This window comes from Akebia trifoliata, chromosome 2 (genome assembly GCF_017979445.1).
Source record: "Akebia trifoliata isolate Shusen 1 chromosome 2, ASM1797944v1, whole genome shotgun sequence".
Taxonomy (NCBI): Eukaryota; Viridiplantae; Streptophyta; class Magnoliopsida; order Ranunculales; family Lardizabalaceae; genus Akebia; species Akebia trifoliata.
In genome coordinates this window covers 2,627,950-2,650,030 of record NC_141376.1, presented here as the reverse complement: position 1 = coordinate 2,650,030, position 22,081 = coordinate 2,627,950, and the positions used below count along the sequence as shown (strand labels likewise).

Genomic DNA, 22,081 nt, shown 5'->3' with positions numbered 1-22,081 from the left:
TTTGGTGAAAAGATCTAGATGACAAATTGTAACCGTCAGATTAAAAGTGTGTTGGCATAATCTTAGCAATTAGTTAAGGAGGTACTTCTAATATAAGTAGGGGTGAGTTGTCTCATTTTGTATCAAAAAAAAAATTGTGAGAAAAATCAAGTAGTAGTAAAATAATAAATAAGAAATTTTGAGAGGTTGTAGAAAGTATGAGTGTTTGTAAAAGTTGTATTTTCTTCTTCAAATTATGAGTGGTATTTTTATTGAAGGTATAGTACAAGTAATTTATTTACTTGTTTATATCCAATATTTGAGCATTTAGAATTGAATACTCTAGATTTTTCCTCAACACCTCAAACCAAGGAAATTAGGAAAAAACGAGATATTTTAGACTTCAATGTCTAAGATTGAGACTTAAGTGACATGTATTTTAGTGTGGGAGGAGGGTTTCAATCCTCCATCCTGCATGTATAGGATCCGGTCTCATTAATTTTTAAGATTGTCACTTACCTCGCATGTTTTCAAGTATGGAACTGCATAGGATCCAAACTCTTTCATAATATACATCAAAACATATGTGATAATTGAAAAACCCTATTACTTAGGCTCAGCTTTGTACATTACAAATCATTTGTGTCTGCAAATGGTTTGTGATGAATGATTTATCATTACTTGGTAATCATTGAAAAATCTCTTGTGAATAATTTTTGTGATTGGTTGGTTTTTTCATTGTGATTTTTGCATATGATTATCGGTACCTTTTATGACGCAAATCATTTGTAAAAATTTTTAAAGAATTTAGGTGGTTCATACAAATTTTTTGCAATGCAAATCATTTGTATTATGTAACCAAACATCAATAAAATTGATTTCAGAAAATGATTTGCAACATAACAAGCATGGCCTTAATTCAAATGAGTCATGATGAATGCACGCAATTTGATAAGTGGCTGACATGGTTAGAATACAAAACCATAGATGTATGGTTATGTGCCCTTGCCAGATCAGCCACATGATTCATCGTTATTCAATTCAAATATATCATGAAGAATAACGATGATTACACATGGTTAGGTACGTATTAGAAGTGATAAGGGCACATAACCGTAAATCCTTTTCTCATGCATCCCGATGAAAATGATCAATGTTCTTTGCCCTTGTCCGATCAGCCGCGTACCAAGGCCGTGTGCATTCATCACGACTCTAATGTGGATCACACAAACATTTAAAGAGAGCATGGACTTTTGTTTCCTTTTTGAGAGAATTGATTAGAAGGAAAATCCTCACGGATACCGTATCTATATGTTTCCAATTCAACACTGCTGGATGGTCCTCATTTTTTGTGCTAACCGTTGGATTCCTTGATATGATAAGATCTTCCTAATATTAGAACCTTCCAAATCACAAAAATAATAAAATAAAGTATTTTCTATAAAAGCCTCCCCCAACGCCAAATTGTCCTTCCTATAAACTAACATCTGTGTGTGTGTGTGTGAGAGAGAGAGAGAGAGAGAGAGAAAGATGGGTAAGGTAGCTTCTGTTCTATTGCTTTTCTCTTTGGTTGTAGCCACATCGATGGCGCAAACGAAATTTGCAGAGACTAACCGAGTCGAGGACAGGGATATGGGTCTTGGGCTCGGGGAGGAGAAGGTGACCAAACTTCACTTCTTCTTCCACGACACCTTGAGCGTGAAGAATCCAAGTGTGGTTAGGGTGGCTCAACCTCCTGAATCGACCAAATATCCAACCAGCTTTGGTATATTAAATATGGCTGATGATCCTTTAACTGAAGGACCCGAACCCACATCAAAACTTGTGGGTCGAGCCCAGGGGCTCTATGGTTCAGCCGGACAGGAAGATTTGGCTTTGATAATGGCCATGAGTTATGGTTTCATTGATGGAATATATAACGGTAGTACTCTTAGCATTATGGGCCGGAACTCTGCGTTGAACCCGGTTCGTGAGTTGCCTATAGTTGGAGGAACCGGATTTTTTCGGTTGGCTCGTGGAATCGCGGTCGCGAAGACCTATTGGTTCAATGCATCCACTGGTGATGCTATAGTCGAGTATAATGTTACAGCCATACATTATTGACAAGTGTACTGAGTTTCTTTCTTTCTTTCTTTGTTTCCTTAATTTCTATTTTGTATTGTGTAGTCCAACTCCAAGGGTGGGTGCGTATGACATCCTGCACATCGTATTATCTTCATGTAGTGGCCTTTACATTGTTGGTAATTTCAGTCTGTTATTTTAGGTTTTTGTTATTTGTTATCTGGTAGAATCTGATACAATTTTCTGCATCAAAATTTTGATACAAACATATGAACTAAATATGTTTTGGACATCTAATACAAAAAGAATAGGATGATAGACCCATAAAACTATATGTTAAGTCGACTTGCTTTACTAAACACCGTTTGTTTAGCTGGGTCTACATGAAGCTGCTTTGCAAGGATAAAAAACGGTATATTTGATTGGTCATTTCTAATAGCTCTATTCTATTTTATCAATTTTTATTTATTTATGGGAATGAACACTATCAAATCAATGATGAATTCTATTTGATGCCTAAATTGGCACACTAATTGACCAACCAATTTTTTTTTCAAACTATCGTCCTCTTGTTTCTTCAAATCCATGGATTAAGACATCTATTTCTCAATAAGATAATAAGTCATGATAATATGACTTGACGTGACACTATGTCAAGGGATACACGATTTCACTTTTTCATAAAAAGTGTATCTCTAGGGAGTCGTGTAATATGTACAATCGAAATAATAAAATGAAATGAAAAAACAAACACAAGATGCAATCATACAAAGAAACATAGTGGTTCCCTCAAGATTGAAGTATATCTATGGATCACACCAATTCTACTATGAAAAAAAAAACTCATAGTTATAGATTCGAACAATGTGAAGGCTTAATTTTATTTATAGTACCTTATTGTTGATCAGTACTATCAGGCTCCACAAATCACAAGAAGGTGTATAGATTTACAGTTCCAGAACTTGTCTATGTTAGAGAGTCGATTGAGTATGTCACTTGGCAAATTAGGACTCTAAGATAAATTATGTTTATTACACAATGGACTGTCCCAAAAAAAATGAAAAAATAAAAATAAAATCGGCCCATGTAAAAGAGGTGCTCTACCTAACTGAGCTAAAGCACTTGTGCATTTTTTTTTTAACATATAGATAATTTTTTATCAAGATGAATATTCCATGGTTTGAAACGATAGCTCTCCAATTTTTTTTCCTTAAATGATTGGTATTAATTTCTTAGAATTTAGATTTCATCTATGATCCATTGATTTTATTGGTTCCTTTTTATTTCTCTTTTTTTATGAAAAATGACTTGCTTAATCCAATGATTAGAGTATTACTTTCACATGACAGGAGTCATTGGTTCAACAATCACTAATCACATTATAAAATTTCAGTATAAAAATGCTCAAACTTGGTGGTTGAAAGATTTTTGGCTTCCAAATCTTTAATGCAGTGGGCAAGAATCAGTGACATTGCATTTGGACATTTATATTAAACTATTTGTAGGAGAATAAAATATCACTTCATCTAGAGGAGGCACCTAAAATCTTGAGGGGGTGGTTCAATGGCAATTTCGAATCCAATAAGTGGCGAGAGATCGTAGGTTGTGTGTTCGATACTGAGTATGAATAATATTTTCTCAAGACCACCCACGAGGGCTTTCCCTCATTTACCTAGTGCATGTGATGTGTGGGTGTTGCACGTGCCTGAGAGAGGGTCCCATATGCCGTGGTTCTAGTTCTAACTTATCCAATCCCCTCATAAGTCCGAACACCCCGATTATCAAAAAAAAAAAAATACTAAAGAGAAAGAGAGAGGAGACACCCAAAAGTTCGTAAAGTTTATTTAAATATGTATCACAGTGTCTCCACTAGGCCCATTTATTATGCTATGTTGCGTTGTATGATTGAGATTCGATGTAATACCTTGTTGAGAAAAGGAGAGACCTGTGGACTATCATATAAAAGGTAGAAACCTACAAGATGATTTATTAAATGAGTGCACTTACATTTTGTATTTTTTTTTATACGATTTATATTTTTTTCGAGATTGATTAAGGTCATCCCACCATGTTTTTTCTTCAATAAAATTGAATATTATTGGCATAAACAACTATGATGAATTTAATCTTTAATTAGCGCACACCTTCTCGATTTAGAAACCGAGACTTCTATGTTTTGGGGTCCTATAATATTCTAATGTTTCTGTTGGTGGGTGGTGGTATGATTTTGGTCACCTAACCCTAAAATTCAGAGATTCTTTGGTGGAGAGGTTGGATGATCCATGCATCGTACACGTACTCCACCAACCCATTAAATGGCATTAATAGTGGAGAGGTAGCATCAGAAGCATTTTTCCCATTCTAAAACATACACGAAATTGGACTGATTGGTAGTCTTTATTTTGCTACACTCTACACTCTACACTAGAGTCGTGATTGTGAGTTGGTGAGCCTCCTTATATCAAACTCTTGAGCCACAAGGCTTCGACTTTCCTTTCCCCTAAAACCAAGGAAGGAACATTTAAAAAAGTTCTACCACAAACAAGTGTCATTTTTTCCTTTTCAGAAAATGGAATCATGGATTACGTATTCTTGTTGATCCGGATCTAGATCCATTACTCATGATCCATAACCACCCTGGATCAAACCTCACAAATCTCCTTGGTGTGTTTTAAAGGAAACCAGTGATTGAGTTGGTCTACGTGGAGAAAGTTTCTAGACGATTTGAAATCCTACTGCCGACGTTTATTTGGGGTTGACATATCCTTGCCTCCAAACAAAGTTTGAAATGATCCTAGGATCGTTAGCTCAAGCCAATCAATTCTTGAACCCAACAAATCATTAAAGCATTTTTACGTTTAGAAAAGAAAACGGTGTTTACATGGCAGTTTTTGGCTGAAAATTAAATACATTGGGTAGGTGCAGCTTGTTTAAGAGCCCAATGTGTTTTAAAGTACAAACAAAACGTGCCACCTAGGCACCTTTCCTATTAAGTAGGAACGAGACACCGAATCCTCATCCTTATGTCATAAACATGCTTTCTTTTGGAGTTGTCCTCATCCCGGACCTCTCAACAATATGGGGTTGTCAATCAATTGTTTCTAATTTAGATATAGTATTCAACAAACATGCTTACATTCACACATTCGAGGAGCTACTCTATTATAATGAATCTTTCTGTTACGTGATCTCTTCTCATTTTTCTTCGTTTTTCCTCTTCTTTCTAATCCTTTAAATAGAAAAAATCTTTAACTTTATATTATAATTTTCATCTTATTTCAATTCAAATAAAATAATTATCTAAAAAAGAAGAATCATCCCAAATTGAAATTCTTCAATTTTTTCCTAATTAGATAGTATTTCACTCAAATATTGATACGTGTCACTTCTCAAGATGTGTGTCAATTGGCATGAATGAACAATCCAGATGGGAGTCAATTTTTTTTTCTTTCACAATTCCCAATTTGCAAAATTACCCTCATTAGACTTGACCTGGCACACGTCAAAAAAGTATTTAGTATTGTGAGTGAAAAATCACTCACTAGAACTTATTGAACATGATGATAGCAAAGACATTGGCTTAAAGAAATTCAGAGATGATTTAAGAACAAAGAATCAAGTGAGTGACATCAAGGGCAAGTGGGAACTTAAAAAGAGAAGCTTTGGAGAATTATAAATAGGATCATTAGGTTTTGAATTAGTTTTTTGCGTAATAATTTTCTAACTCAACTCTGATAGAATAACTCATTGACGTGGCATGTGCAATAACCATAGATTTTTCCCATTGGGATACTCAACTCCACAAACCATAAATATTTACAATTGTGTATTCTGATGGAAAAGAAAAATATACAAAGACGAATACAAGTCATACAAAGACGAATACAAGTCAGACTGGCAAATACTATTATAATGAGATAAGATAAGGGAACCAACAACACAACGTGTAGAGTGAGAAAATCAGCATTACTAGCTTTCTGGGCAAGTGTGCAATCATAAAATTTTCAATTTTTCTTTTATATTTCCAAGTTAAGTATCAGATACGTAAAAAAAAAAAAAATTCTATTTTAATCTTAAGGTAGGGATCAGATTGGTAAAAAATGGAGTGCCCTTATTGTCGTAACCAGGCTTGGGGCGGACACCCATCTCACAACGATAATGCGAGTTTTGACCACTCATCATATCCCATTAACTGCCTGAAGGATCATAGCTTTTCCAAATGTCAACTAGTGATATTTATCAAGCCACATCATCTCAACCTTTCTTCCATTTCCGATGTGGGACTAAATAACATCAACCTTTTGCCCAATGAGTTGAATGACATGTTTGACCAAGGTCAGGCCCCATTAAGCTGTTTGACTTCTACAACCTCTTATGCGCGGTGTCCCCACTACCCAAACATCCCATCTATAATATTCGATAAAAAAAAAACCAACCAAAATACAAGAAGAAAGAAAGAGCCCATGGAGATCTGAAATTTACTGACTTTAAATGCTTTCTGCTTTGGTCCTTGATTTCATTTATTATTATTATTATTATTTACCAGCAAAAGAATAGGGATTCATCCAATAACTTTGAAAATTTGATTCCATTTTACATAAATCAGTCAACTTCAGTACTCCCATCACCATTTTACTTGTTTTGGTAAATATTTGAGAGACTGCTATGATTTCAAAGACCTCGGTCTACCACGGAAAACTAATTTTGAAAATGATCTAAATGCCCTCATCTTCTACTCACAGCCAAAGACCCTTAATTTTCTCCCCAAACCTGTCATGCAGGTACAATCATTTTTACCCTGATTTTCAACATTGAGATTCCATCTCCTTCAAACTTCAAACTTCAAACCTAAAGGATAAGATGGGACTTCTTGTAAGTGAAAGATAATGGATTTTTACCTTGATTTTATCCCCTCAGACTTGTTATCTCGGATACAATTTTTTCACCCTGAGTTTCAACTTAAAGTTTTCTCTCTTTCAACCTTAAGAGCAAGATACGACTTCTGGGAAGTAAATAAGATGGATCATTCCACAAGAAAAATCAAGGATTTTCAAAAAATGGCTGATGAGAGAGTGAAAACATAGTTAGAGATGACGAAATGAAGGTGAGGTTGATTAGGTTAAAATAATTTACCCAATAGGTTGAAGAACTTGAAGATGGTTTGTTTTGGGGAACTTAAAGACGACTGGTTGTTGAGAGGAGAAGGTTATCAAGGGTTCTAGGCTAGAGATTAAACACGTTAGGTCATTGTATAACAGTATTCCAGAAGAGACTAAGGTCAAGGAGGGGCATGTCATCAATTTGAAAAGAAAGGGTTATCTCTAATATTCACCAAAACAAGGAGAAGCAATACATTTTCCCTATTTAAAACCTTCATCAAGAATATGCTTTGCAAACTGCTGCTAATTCTGTGAACTGGAAAACAAAGCAGAATGGTTGGGCATCTGCAACAAGTGAGTGATTTCTCATAGCAAATCTCAGGCCAGAGCCAGGCAGAAGAGTATCTTATCAGATTAATTACAGAATATTTTAAAAGTTGCAAAGTCATTATATGAACCCAACCAAACCAATACATAAAAAACACAAAATGTTAATAGGGTCAAAACACACCACTATGCTCTCTGCAGCCGACATCCACGGAGACTCACTGTGGCAACTCAATCTATAACCCTTTTTTCAGGAGCCTTTGGTGACTTTCACGCTGGTAGTTCTTTCCCCAGATCGATGCTATCGATGCTCTCGTTTCTCACAATGCGGTGGCTTTCACTCTGGTACCTTTTTTTGGGGCCACCAATAAGGTTTAAACCCAAGAAGTGATGCTGGATCTAATACCAAAATGATATGAACCTAACCAACACGCCAAAAGCACCTAGATGTTAAGAATGCAGAAAGTTAAAGTCCTCTTCGAGCCAAAACAAAGTAATTATTCATTTCCTTTTTTTTTTTTTTTGAGAAGTGTAATATATTAAATGAAGGAAAAAAGTACAAAGAGGCCGAGGAAGCCTCTAAGAGAGCAACAAGCTAAAAAGAAAACAAAACATCAAAATTAGTTGGGGAAGACAGCTTTTGAGCACATGCATATGGTATCAACACCCAGACACACCATAAGCTTAGCAGAAATGTTTTTGGATCACAGATAGTTATCATATTGAGGACATCGCAATTCTTATGCCTGGTCAGCTGTGACCCAAAGATCCTACTCCCCTGAATTCAATCAAATTCTGGGACACTGCCACTACAAGATAGAAGTATGATTCCATAAAAAAAAATGTCACATACAATCCCAGCCTCTCAAGCTAAAACAAGTCATCCCAAAAAGTAAGAGACCCATTGATGTGTGTGGATACAGTTCCAAGTGCTTTGATTAGGAGAAGGAAGAATTTCAAGACCAGTACATTATACATTGTTAGTTATTGCCCACCTTCTATAAACAGGATTCCTTTTGTTGATGTTTCTTGTTTTTTCGAGGATGAAGAAAAACTTATCGACTCTGTTCTGACAGGGCTTCAATTAAAATTAGTCTTTTCTCAACAAATTATTACTGGACTGGAGAACTGCAAAGCAAAATAACATCAGGAGGTTTCAAGTTGACCAATATCTAGGAAGATATATTTGATGCAAGCATTGAGTTTGACCTAAAAGTAAAATAAGGCATGGGCATTAGAGGTTTCAAGTGATCAATATCTGCCTTTCTATGCCAGCAGATTAGGCTTCTTGGCTCTTACTATAGTGGTCCATGTTTATAAACGAAATATAAAAAAGACTATGAACAATAAATAATCAGGCAGCAAAGATCCCTCAAAAATGAACCGAATAGCATAACAAGAATAAAAAACATAGCAGGAACTGATAATGATTATGTAGACACAAAACTAGCCAAACCAGTAAACTTACACTACTCAGATTATGAGGGGGTTTAAAAAGGCTAGACAAAGTATACTTTTTATTGATAGAACTAGTTATTGATCTTCATAATTCCATATGTGGCTGTTCGCATTAGAATGCTCCTAAACTGGATTAGCGCCAAATCCAAAGAGAAATATGTAACAAGTTTCCCATATTTTGCATTTTAGGTGGTAGAACTAGTTATATTTCTTCCGCATGAGCACAAGACATGATTTTATACAAATTTAGGTTTATGCGGCTAGTTATATTTCACACTTTTTGATAGGTATAGGGTTAGGGGATAGCAAAAGAAGTTGGGTTCAATGGGGTTTGAACTTATGACATGGGAACAGCACTCCACACGTCTTACTAACTTAGCTAAGTTGGTACTTCAGCTATATTTCACTCTGAAACCTGAATAGAGTGCTGCAAGGCATCATAACAAGATGAAAAATCTTAAAAAGGGCCACAATTAGACTTGCTTCACAAAAATCAACTGCTACCCATCTGACAGGAACTAACTTCCCACAAAGGCATTGATTGAACATGGTGCAGTACTCAGTTGAAAGATTCTATCAGGTACATAGAATGAGAATTCTATTTTTTTTTTAAACAAAAACTACTAACTAAAAGAGAAGCCTGCTTGCTTAGTTTCACTTACAGTAGATGACGGTTTTAAATAAAAAGCCAGTGGAAAGGCAATTTCCTACAAAGTATGGTGTTTCTCATTCTCCATACAGCATTTCTTGATAATGACCAAGCATCTTCTTGAATAAGGGCAGGAGGCCAATCAAAGCTATCTGAAGCTGTTCTGAGCTATTCAACCGAATACTGACTTGTCCAGCTCCTCTGTTATTCAAATTGGCTCGAGCAATCAGATTAGTTGTCCGTCCTAAAGGGATCTGTGACTGTAAATTACATCCAATTGCTAGATCTCCATGCCAATCCATGATAGAGAGACCAAGAGTTGATAATGTACGACCGAGAGGATAGTCTTTATCTCTCAGTGTTGCCTCCAAACTGCCACCATACGCAGCATCACCACGACTGGTCATAGCACCACCTGTCAAAACCACTTGGAACCTTTTGTTAACAATCAATCTGTCTTCAAGCTTCACTCCAGCTGTTAAGGCGTCACCCAGAAGAGTAAATGAAAGACCTGCAGCTGTCTTGTTGTGCCTGAAATTACTAAATCTTGTCTCGCCACGTAGTGTATATGCCATGTCCTTTCCAACACTCTGCATGTCAAAACCTACTGAAGTTGCTTTCCCTTCCCCATGCTTTATCGAACTGGCTAATTCCATTTGAAGATTCGCTTCCTTCTTATCCTTTGTAACTTGACCAGAGAAAGATGCAGGTATCTTGTCTTTAATCACGAATAATCTTTCGACATTTATACCCTCATAACCCACATCGTGATCCCAACCATGAGTTTCAAGAACAGGCCTCACAAGCCATTGGCTGGACGAATCTAGGAACCTGTATCTGTGAGTGGGATTATCAGAATCGAACGATATAGGCAAGGAAAAATCTGGCATGGGAACTGGAACAGATGCTGCACCACCACTTTCTTCTTCTACACTCTCGTTGTAGTCGTTTGGCAAATCCTTAGCAGAATCCGCCATTTTCTTTAATAACTTCCTCCGCTTTTTCTCCTCCTTGAGCTGCTTTTTCATAAAAAGCTTTTCCCTATATTCCAGCTCATCAAAATAAGCCTTTTTCTGAGCTTTATTCAACATTGCAAGCTGAGCCTTCGTCAAACGTTTAAATGGTGGTAATTCATCATAGTCTGAATCATCATCTGAATCTGATGACTCATACAAGTCCTCATCCAGATCGTCGTCATCGCCGAATTGCTCCTCAGGCATTTTCAGTTGGGGTCTTGATTGCAGAAGTGATGACAAAAGGAGTGGTAAAGGAGGTACTCTTGGACGAGTTGCAAAAGGCTTTCCCGGTGGACTGTCTTGCAGCTTTAGAAGTGTATTTGCTTCTGCAAGAATCTTTGATGCAAAGGAGAGCAATAACAAATGTGGTTTCCAAACCTGACCATTTGGCAAGACTCTTTGCCCAGCCCTGTTAGTTCTGCATGCAGAATGATTCTCCACTAACGATACAGGGTTCATGAGCCGCATGTCCCCAGCTGCCTGACGAATCGCTTGCTGTACCACGTGAGAGCGCTGAGTGACAAACATCTCGTAACTTGAAGCGACACCATTCGGACCATCGGGAGGAGCAGATGCAGCGTGTGTCAAAACAACAATTGCATTAAACCAAATAGATGGTCCGAATATTTCAGTTATTGTACGCAACAATGGCATATCGCCAAAATCCCTACTTTGCATATCCAACCTATCAAGATACAATACAATATCAGGTGGGTTCGTCTTTATGAACCGCTTAATAGAGAGGAGAATCTTCTCGTTCCGGCATTGATCGGACCAGCATGGTAGAAGTCCAGGTGTATCAATCACCCTTACCTTGATTCCTTGAACCGTGCCCACAACATCCTGAACCTTTTTTGTGCCCATCTGGAATGCATCCGTGCTGAACATGACCTCATCAAAGATTGAATTAATAGTTGCACTTTTACCAACACCTGTCTTTCCAATAACCATGATGGTGCAAGAGAAATCGAGGGGTTCCTGCCCAGCTGCCTCAAGCTGCTCTGCCATGGCACTTGCTCTGTCAAAGCTAAAGGCGCCAACACGACCCGTGTTTCTCCCTCGTAACTGCTCAGCTAGTCCAAGCCTGTAAAGGACCTGAGCAACAACAACATTATGAGGAGTCTGACCGAGCCTATGAGCAAGCCGCAAGAATTTCACCCGAATCATTTGGAGCTTTTCGCGGGTCTCGTCATTCTCCTCAGACTCCCCATTAATGGGATCTTCCACGATCTGGGCTTGCCTCTGGGGTATGGCTCCATTCACACGAGGCTGTTGCAGTGCACGAGGAGTAGGTTCTAGCAACGGGGCAGCACCACCAAGGCCCGCAGGATGAGGAGGAGGACGTTGATTAGGGTCCACAGTTGGCCGAATTTCTGGCTCTCTGGCCAAATTTGATGCACTCGGTTCTTGTTTTGAAACAGAACCTTGTTTCTCTTGCACATCTGGTGTTTCTTGCTCTTCAGATTCCTCAACTACAGGATGGTCATCTAAACCTTCTTTGATATCCTCATCAGTTTGCTGAATTCGAGAATCCCGACCATCTTTTGATTCCAATTCAGTTGAATCAGCCTTAACCCTATCATCTATCTCAGAAACACCTGGGTTAGTCGTAAAAGTTTTTATTTCTGGTGTTCCATCCACAGAAGAACCCACATTAACAATAGATTCATTTCCATGAGAAAGGCCAATCCCATCTGAATCCTCGTTGCAGACATCAAGAGATTTACCAAAACCAACAGGTTTCTCTTCCGATTTCACCTTCTCCCCACTTTCAGACTTCACACGAACAATAACATCACAACTGCTGCTTGACCCTTCATCATCAGTCAAACCTTTAATTTCTTCATCCACATTAACAGTAGAAATTTCCTTCACATATCCTTCGTTACTAACCACACCATTATTCAAATCCTTAAGCAAGACTTCCTTCACATTATCATCATCATCATCATCAACTACCACAGCTTCTTTATTTTCTTTAATAACAGCTTCTGCAACCCTAATGTCATCAAAGGGCTCTGCAGCTACCACAGCTTCTCTATTTTCTTCAACAACAATCGGCTGGTCAATCTCAAAAGCTTCTTTAAACTTCTTGGCTTCATGAACATTGTTGGGACTACCATTAACTCTCAAAGAATCAAAATCTCCCATCTTTTCTACATTCTGATCCCCATTAAAAATAGCTTCCTCAGCATCAGGCGTCTGCGGATGTACATCCTCTGGATTGCCTTTGATCATCGCCTCCTTGAAAACCTCAACCCCTTCAGACTCCTTTGATTCATGAACTACATTTTCAGCTAATTTAAATTGTGAAACCCCTCCATCTGCTGTGATCGTTTCTTCTTCCAAAAGAGGTCTACCGAGGTTCTTGACACCATCAACATTCTCATCGGTGCGCTGAACTTGAGAATTCTGACCATCCATTGCTTCCAATTCAACTGCATCAGACCTAACCCTCTCATCTATCTCAGCAGAAGAAAATTCAAAAGGTGGGTTTTTTATTTCTGAAGTCCCTACCCCTTCATCAAGAGAAGTATCTTTCATTTCCCGACTTCGTTCATCTTGACATGGAATCTGTTCACCACATTCATCTCCATGAGAAAGGCCAACCTCATCCGAACTAACCTTCTCGACATCTGGAGATTCCACATGAATAACAGATTCCTCCACCAATTTCACCTTATCCCCATTTTCCGATTTCGCAAGAACAATAACATCAGAACTCCCATTAAACCCTTCTTCATCATTGGTCAAAGGGTTTGTTTCTCCATCCACAGTCGTAGATATTTCCTTCACATCTCCTTCCACATTATGAACCTCACCATTGTTCCCATTAGCTTCCAAAGAATCAAAACCTCCCAATTTTTCTCCTTTCTGATCTCCATTAACAATAGCTTTCTCCTCATTGGGATTTTGCCGATGTTCATACGGATTTATGACCTCTGGACTGGCATCCATCATTGCTTCCTCGAATACCTCATCCCCTTCAGAATCCTTTGATTCATGAAACGCATGAACAACATGTTCAGCTAATTTCAATTCTGAAACCCCGCCATCCGCAGTCCTCGTTTCATTCTCTGTAAGACCTCTATCGATGTACCCAACACCGTTTTCCATTATCAAAAAGTTTACAATTTTTTTTGCGTCAAAACCCTAGAACCACCTGAACCAAAAATATCTTTAAAAAAAAAACCCATAGATTGATATAACAAACAAAAAAATGCCGCAAAACAATTCGAAAACAGAAACTAATTATGCCTAAATCAAGAAAAAGGCATGGTTCATAGATCTGATTTTTTGGTTCTGTTTTAGGGTTTTCAAGAAGTGTTTAAGGGTTTTTACAGAGATTAAAAGCGAAATTATACAAAACTGCAGAAACAAAGTAATAAAATTAAAAAAGAAGAGCAAACCTGGAGGGATTGAAGGAGAGCTTCCTCACTGCGAGTAGAGAGAATTGCAGCCAAATGAGAATTTTATTTCTTCTCCTTTTTCTCTGAAAGGTTATATTAGACATGAGCTTTGGATAAATTGTAATCGGACGGCTGAGAATAATCCATGTTTGGTAGAATGACGTATTTTTTATCGTGAAAAACGTCAATTTCTCTTTGAGATTCAACTAAAAAGATACCTACCTTTTAAATATCGGCATTTTATGATTTGTCTATGCTGTTGTTTCTGATAAATGACTAGATTCATCAGAGCCATTAAATTAGTAGACCATCACTTGATTTTGTGGGGCCATTCAAGTCTAATCTGCAACTAATACTCTGAAAAGATCATTTCATTTAAATGGACGGTTTGGATGAAGACATTGTTGACCACGTGCAAGGTTTTTGGTGGTACAGACTATAGAGTGCATTTTAATGCAGCTTAATATTTTATATTTTCTTTTAATAAAATTTAAATTTAAAATACCAATAGCCGTGTGTTGCACGTTGGGTGTGCGGCCTGTGGGGACGAGAGGCAGAATTTACATGGAGTTGGGAGTACTGATGTTCATCCTCAGAAGATGTCCTCCTTAGATCCAATCCATTAGATTGTCTTGAAGACATATCTCGAGGACCATCCAAGCCGGAAGGACACCTTCCTGACCAAACATTTTCCTCTTTAAGAGGAAGGTGGAGACCATAAATCCAAAATACATTATTATTATTAATGGCACAGTAGCAAAGACAAGATCACATGCAAAAGTGATCATGTCTTCACCCCAACAAAAAAATGAGATTGTTAGGTGAGATTTTTTCATTTATTTTTTTACTGATGTGAAATATTTATGAATTTTACTTTAACGTTCAAGTCAGATGAATTGCTCAAGTAAAATAATGTAATAATGGTGCTTGATTCATTGGATGAGTAAATAGATTTCGAGATTTAATTGATCTTTCTCCCATTTTTTGATTTTCATCCTTTTACAGTTTGTATTTGGACCCCTAAGTTATTTTTTATTTGGCAATTTTTGATAAAATCTTCATCAATCATGCTTGGGCTTAGTTGCTAAATATTGCAAGACAGTATTACATGCAAAAAATCGAGGTGATGTGTTTGGAGAAGAACAATGGAAGTTCAACCTTGGATAAAGCTCGAGAGAAATTGTTTTTTTTTTTTTGTTGTCAAGTTGAGGTTTTGAGAAATTAGACACCATGGTTTCAAAACTCGAGCAAAATTTTCAACTATGGATCGGGGACCCTTGGACTCGGCCTAAAACCAGTTCAACCTCACTCAGCCCTTTAGTCAGGCCAAGCCAAGGGACCGAGCTAACGATGGTAAATCGAGATATCCAACCAACTTCCAGGTTTGGAGTAATTGAATTCTTTATTGGTGGTCGGTCCTCTGTTTAAGTGAATTGGAAGCCATCAACTGCTCTCTTTCATTCCTTCTGTAAACAAAGATTTCATTTGCCTTGAATTGCAAACACACAAGTTATCATCTGATTTCAATGCCACATCAGCAGTTTTCATCCGATTGTTAAGTTACTAGGTTATGATTTTTCTCATAAGAGAACAGATCAAAGACACGTTTAGATTTTTTTTATTTATATAAATTAGGATTTTCATTCTCAGAATAACCAATTCATGCAGGCACTTGGGTTGTTCAGCTTGACATTGGATGCTTGGTCAGAAACAATAATCACTTGGCGCTGTTGCGATCAATTTTGATGTTGGGGATGTGAGATATGATGGCAACTTGTATCCTTCAATTACTGTTGGAACGATCCAAAGGTGGCTTCACTCTACAAAATTCATCCTTCAGAACTTCCTCCAGTTGATGAAATATCAATGAGAATGCTCCTGAAAATAGAGCAGATGTCGAGAAGTAGGTGTTAGAACAAAACATATTGCAAAGGCACAACCATTAATTAAATAGCTCAAAAGCATTTCTACATTCGCAAGCTACATCTTTCAACTGATATATTCCCAGTAACAACTTCTACCATCATAATCTGGAGGTTGAGAGAATTCCTCTTAAGTAAGAATTAGGAAATGGTTTGGGCACGAACCTGAAAGTGGGCTTTGTCTATGTTGTAGAGACCCTCTCACTAAAAGTGTCCCTGGAATTTGCTGAAAGACCTGCAAGAAGAAATAATGAACACAAATACACAAACAAGAGATAGTAAAGCCAAGAGAAAGGAAAAAGCAGGAGACCGAGATACGGAAGCATAGTTCATCCAATGGATCTGAGCCATTGGATCTCTTGTGCATAAGTTGGTAACTAAAATTCCCATTCCCATTCCCATACCCAACTGTACGGATGGAATCACAATATTCACTTGATGCAGCAACCTAAAAAAATGAATGTTTTCGTATTAGCATACATCAAATATAACATTCCATCATGAAACAGAGGTCAACTTATCACTATCAGTGGCAACAATCTTACATCAACAGCAAATTGTGACAGATTAGATTTACAAGAGGCACCACCGCTAGCAAGAAAGTAGGACTCCACTGATTTCAGTACATGTATGGCACTGAACTGACGTTGAAGACCCTGAGCAGCAGAGAAATTGCAATATGAGAACCACATCATTAGAAACAAAAGTATCAAGATGCTATGAACACAACAAAAAAAAATTAATAAATAATGTGATCAAATTGAAGCCTGCATTGACGTATCTATATTAAGAAAAGGAAAAAAAGAAAAACACCGTGAGGAATTTAGTTAACCCACTCACAAACCAGATATCCTATCCCAGTATTATCTTCCCCCGTCCTGCAATAGTAATTATGCAAAGTGATGACGATAAGTTGGCCAAGACATTCTAACTTTAAACCAGTGAGGAGTTCAATTATGCTTGTCTAAACCCCTGGTTCCCAATTGTCCTCTCTTTTCAATCACAATCAAAATTCAAAAGATCCTATAAAGCTTGTTTAGTACAAACAGCATGTGACAATAACACTTTAGCCTTATAGATCCACCAAAACTGATTTTGGATCCCTTTTATCGAGGACTTGAACAATAATTTTTTTCTTCTGCTTTTTTCTCTCTTTCTTTCGTTCCTTTTTTTTTTTCTTTTTTTCTTTTTTTCCTTTTTCTTTAAGAAAAGATAAGTAGAGAACACTGACATATGAACGGCTTATTATCTTTAGGGTTTCTAGGATTAATTCTGAATCTCCCATACCTGTCTTGAATCTTGATACAATTAATTTTAAGTAGATTAATAGATGAACCACATTAGCTAAATCAAATGACCAACAAAAATACTTACATATGAAGAAAACGAGTAACCCCTTATGGCACACTATGGACATCAATGAATACATACACAAAGTGAAGTTCTTCAAGAGTGTATCAAACTTTAAAGTCTCTGCCATTACATAGTTCACCCAAAAATAAGGCACTGAAAGTTGATGATCATAGAAAATAAAGTTTAAAAAATGTCACATGGTTACAACTAAGATCCTGCCATCATCCTAAGGCTACCCAATGCTACATATTAGTCGTTGAACACACAAAAAATTCTGACACTTCATGGATCTAATGCAACACTTCCGAACCCATTTTTAGTTTTTCTTTCCTTACTTGGAAGATATTCTTTGATATTTATCCTAGTGTATGAGTTCTTCCATTACTAATAAAAGTTCTCTACACAGCAAATTTATTTCAAACAAAAGGGAAAAAAGCCCCTTATAATACGGTCTTTGACATTACATGGTTTACCTGAAAATAGGGCACTGAAAGTGGATGATCATTAAAAATAAAGATAAAAAAATAATAATAATAATAATAATTCTCATGGTTACAAGTAAGCTCCTGCTACCATCCTCTAATGCTACATCTAACAGATTCTGGCACTCTATGGATCTAATATATCACTACAAAACTCATTTTTAGTTTTTCTCTCCCTTGCTTGGAAGATATTAATTGACATTTACCACAGCTTATGAGTTCTTCCATTACTAATAAAATTTCTCTATGTAGCAAATATAGCATAAACTTCTCGTGTACAGGGGTATGAGACAAATCAAAGATATACTGACCACTATCATCCTCATTACAGAATACAATTCCTGATTATCACAAACAACTAATTACTTAAAAGTATATTGTTATATATACACTAATCGATAAACATGTTGAGTCCACGAATCATATTTTTCAAAGTTCGCCAAATCCAACACTCTGTACTAGTTTCAGATTCCAACATCCTTACGAGTATCAATACAATATATAGTGGTAAAACAAACCAAGTCTATCAAAAACTAGTCCAAGCATCATTTAGAGGCAGGTACTCACACTAGTTTGTTACAATTGAAAACGCTTGCTGCAAATGACGGCTAAATTCTAAAATTTTCATAAAAGACCGAAAAATGGATTCTTGGACTATAGTTGTTCTAAAGCACTTTTTCTTTTTTTGAATGGTAAAGCTCCAGCGAACTCCAAAACAAACTTGAATTAAAATCTACATTATTTTAGAGTCTTCAATGGTGTCACATCTATTCAACACCTCTAAAGGCGTTATGAATGCAAATTAAGAAGTGATGACTGATGAGATATACAGACCTCAAGCATGAAGGACAGATTGCTCTTCTCAGGCACGTGAGATGTTATAGTCTTCTTGGTCGGAGGCACAAAAGACCATGCAAGTCCCCATCGACATGTTTGACCTTGGACAAATTCAGTAGTCTTCACTAAAGAGACCCCCACCTCCCAAAGCTTCGATACTAAGACCTTCAGGTTTGATTTTCTACCAACCATTGAAGTGTACCACCTACAACCAAATCAGTAAAAGAGGATAATAATACATAAATGACTCATTTTCAATAAAACAATACCTTGAGACTTGAAATACGAAGGAAACAACACTCACAAGAAGTATTACCGGAAACACTGCTTCAATGCGATACTATCCTCAATAATACGAGAAATGAAAGCTTTTTCTCCACCAAAGCAAACCATCTCCTCAGGGGTCCCACCACAAGAAGTTTTCGGGTTTAGTCCTGCTTCTTCCATGCTCTCAAAAAATGGAGGATTACACATACAAAAATCAAAATTCTCACCATCCTTGACAACATTAACAAGTACAGGTGGCCCATAGTAATCATTCTTCGCATCCGAAGCCAAATCCAGCAACTTCGGTGCTGAGGACTCTGCCTCCTCCCTAGTAATTTCTCCCGAACTTGGCTTTGTTTCCATTGAAGCCAACCATGAACGGGATTCGCCAGCATTGCCAACCTTTCTAATTTCAATCAACTCTGAAAGATGTGGATTACTCTTGACATTTCTTTCGGCCCATTCTAGAGCTACATCAGTCACATCTGTAACCAAATTTCAGAGTGAGTAATAACTATTTGGCATCAAAATTCCTACTTGTGTGCAATATTCAAACTAATTGAAAACTTCTAAACAAGAGGAAAACTCACCTGAACCAACAAAGCTCCAACCCAAGAGTGATGCACCGAGAAGTGGGTATATGCAGTTAGCTCCAGTTCCAATATCAAAGCCTCTCACCTTATCTTCACTTGATTTAACGGTGGCAATGGCATTGGACGAGAGAAGATCTTCGATCCAATGGATATAATTTGACCTGTTGGGCACTGTAGGGCAGAGCTGTCCATCGGGAATCCACCTGTGAAAATGGCATTATCTACACAATATCAAAATCATAAATCCCACAAAATGTTAAACCCATAATTCTTCCACCAAAATTCACAAATAGAAGAAATCGTCGAATCCAAATCAAATTAATGAACCCTTAGTTCATATTACAGAAACTGAGACCATGATGCACCTAAAAATGCAAATAGATGATAACCAATTTAAGCTTATATATCCAACTATAAACCCCAAGGCACAGTTTGATTCGACAGTTTCGCGCCAAAAAAAGATATTTTTTTAACAAAAAAGCCCTGGAAACTTCTTCGGAAGCACAAAAATTGGCAATCCAAAATCAAAATCTAGGACAAGAAACAATTAATAATAATTTAAAACCCTAAAAGTTCGAAAACAAGTAATAAATGAGAGAATTACCAAGTAACACCATGATCATGATGGAGCAAAACTTTGGTGAGTTCTCTAGTGGCATTGAAATCTGTCCAATCGATTCTGGGGCGACCATCGCGAGAGTAGAAAACGTAGGGTTCGAAAGAAGGGTAGAGCGAAGACAAGAGACGGAAATCTGGAGGGTTCTCAGAGTATCTATTGCGAGGGTGTATGGTAGGTCGCTCCAATCTTCTCTTCCTCTTAGAACTCGGCATTGAGATCTTTGAGAGGAAAGACAGCTACAGCGATCTGATTCTGAAAATACAATACAAGGCCATTTTTTTAGCAGAGTGGACAGAAACGAATTACAGAGATTGAACTAGGCGATGGGCTGGGGCCCAATATAATATTCTAACCCACTGATGGGCGGGCTCAGCAGGATTCGGCTCGTTTTAGGACTCAAAAACCCTAAAATGTAAATCATGAAATCTAAGGCGTGGTTGGGCCCAACTAACGGTCGTTAGTGCACATGGATTGCCATATTCATAATTCAGCACCGCAGCCCAGCCCACTAGAGAGAACTGCAGCCGAATGAGAATATCTCTTCTTCTTTTTCTCTGAAGGGTTATATTAGACATGAGCTTTGGATAAAGTTTAATCGGACGGCTGAGAATAATCCATGTTTGCTAAAATGACGTATTTTTTATCATCAATTTTGTCGTGAAAAACATCAATCATAAGATACAGATATTTTTTAAATATCCGTATCTTATGATTTTTCTATGCTGTCGTTTCTGATAAATGACTAGATTCATCAGAGCCATTAAATTAGTAGACCATCACTTGATTTTGTGGGGCCATTCAAAGCGTTCGCGACCATGAGATTTGGGTGACACTTACCTGATTTTGATTTGTCTTCATCGAAGCCTTATGTAAAAAATTTGAGGTGAGTTTATCAAATCATGTTCTCCCATTCAAAATTCTCTTTAGAACACTATTTCGTTCATTTATTTGATTTTGATTAAGTGATATATCCACGATCCTTTGGTGATACATTACGGGCATTAATGGTACTTGATTGACTTGACTAAAAATCAATTTTCTTAATTCTGACCGTTTGAACTTTCAACCCATGTCGTGTCGTATCAAGGATGTCAAGTTGTTCAAGGATCTTTTATTCTTGTTTTTATATTTCATATTATTTAATTCATAGATAATTTCACCGTCAAAGCTTTATTTCAAAGATTTGAAATCAATTAAACGAATCATGTTCTTCCATTCCATTTTATATTATCCATTCATTAGAAAATTGTACATGGAAAATATTATTTTTTGTGAAAGACTAATCAAATTTGGGTGTGGTCAATGTACGAGAGTTTCACCCTATGGCCTTTGGAAAAATTATTTTCTTAAGGGGTGAGAAAATATTTTTTTTCCAGTAAATTTGGTGAAATCAATACATATAGTAGATATTTTCTAAAGAAAAAAATTGGTTGCCAAATGGATACATGTGTTCCAAGTAAAAAAAAAACTTATCCATGGAAAGAAGGATGAGTGGCAATGCATCCATGTATCTCGCTAGTTGCCGTGGCACATATGACTTTTGTCCCACAAAGAGTAATAACAATACAGACACAAATATTTTGTTTCTTTTTCTTTTTCAAAAGATCCCACTGACTTTACAAAGTAGAAGGCGACATATAATTACGTAGAGGAAGTGGCAGAAGGAGACGAAACGGTAATTGTATGAGTGCTTGGATTTTTTTGCAACTACTGTCCAAAATTCTATTTTTTTACTCATGAAGGATGGATTAAGTACTTAAGCATGGTAGTTGAGATGGTATGCTCAGATTTGCCCCCTAGATTCCCCTTAATAGTGGTAAATTGCACATCAATAATAATAATACATGGCAAATATAATATTTTTATCTTTTTTTTCTTATAAAAAGAAATTTTATCACAAAAATCAATCAGGAATTTCACAAAATCAGGGTATAGAGTGTCATTCCCACATAAATGTTAAAAAATCTATTTTCTGATGCACTTAATGAGAGATTTTCATGGCAAGGTTT

The 22,081-nt window shown here is 37.0% G+C and overlaps 3 protein-coding genes and 1 non-coding gene across 11 annotated transcripts; 1 reads left to right on the top strand and 3 right to left on the bottom strand.

Annotated features, from left to right (window-relative positions):
- Window positions 1-1,474: 1,474 nt before the first annotated feature.
- LOC147408759 (Disease resistance-responsive (dirigent-like protein) family protein) lies at window positions 1,475-2,330 on the top strand. The gene has a single exon (XM_086458962.1). The coding sequence runs from the start codon at window positions 1,510-1,512 to the stop codon at window positions 2,080-2,082; it is 573 nt and encodes a 190-aa protein (XP_086315088.1). The 5' UTR covers window positions 1,475-1,509; the 3' UTR covers window positions 2,083-2,330.
- Window positions 2,331-6,121: 3,791 nt separating this feature from the next.
- On the bottom strand, window positions 6,122-6,227 carry LOC147408758 (small nucleolar RNA Z279/snoR105/snoR108). Its single transcript, XR_015175707.1, has one exon. It is a non-coding gene; the product is annotated as a small nucleolar RNA Z279/snoR105/snoR108 (small nucleolar RNA).
- A 1,249-nt stretch (window positions 6,228-7,476) lies between these two features.
- On the bottom strand, window positions 7,477-14,137 carry LOC147408757 (translocase of chloroplast 120, chloroplastic-like). Of its 6 annotated transcripts, none has more exons than XR_015171465.1 (4): window positions 14,000-14,137; window positions 9,587-13,752; window positions 8,462-8,594; window positions 7,477-7,909 (listed from the first exon to the last, which is right to left on the bottom strand). XR_015171465.1 is itself a non-coding variant. In XM_086421569.1 (2 exons), the coding sequence occupies exon 2, from the start codon at window positions 13,704-13,706 to the stop codon at window positions 9,651-9,653; it is 4,056 nt and encodes a 1,351-aa protein (XP_086277695.1). In that variant the 5' UTR covers window positions 13,707-13,752; window positions 14,000-14,137; the 3' UTR covers window positions 9,380-9,650. The 6 variants fall into 6 exon arrangements, 1 of the variants encoding a protein (XP_086277695.1); XR_015171467.1 differs by having other exon boundaries at window positions 7,477-7,887; XR_015171469.1 differs by having other exon boundaries at window positions 9,587-13,767; window positions 14,000-14,060.
- Window positions 7,477-20,518, bottom strand: FIO1 (methyltransferase). 3 transcript variants are annotated; one of them, XM_086421593.1, is made up of 10 exons: window positions 20,058-20,518; window positions 19,451-19,656; window positions 18,910-19,345; window positions 18,591-18,798; window positions 16,467-16,577; window positions 16,326-16,369; window positions 16,087-16,156; window positions 14,000-15,877; window positions 8,462-8,594; window positions 7,477-7,909 (listed from the first exon to the last, which is right to left on the bottom strand). In XM_086421593.1, the coding sequence occupies exons 1-7, from the start codon at window positions 20,282-20,284 to the stop codon at window positions 16,126-16,128; spliced, it is 1,263 nt and encodes a 420-aa protein (XP_086277719.1). In that variant the 5' UTR covers window positions 20,285-20,518; the 3' UTR covers window positions 7,477-7,909; window positions 8,462-8,594; window positions 14,000-15,877; window positions 16,087-16,125. The 3 variants fall into 3 exon arrangements, with proteins under 3 accessions (XP_086277719.1, XP_086277713.1, XP_086277710.1); XM_086421587.1 differs by having other exon boundaries at window positions 16,232-16,369; window positions 20,058-20,513; XM_086421584.1 differs by having other exon boundaries at window positions 16,087-16,369.
- Window positions 20,519-22,081: the final 1,563 nt, after the last annotated feature.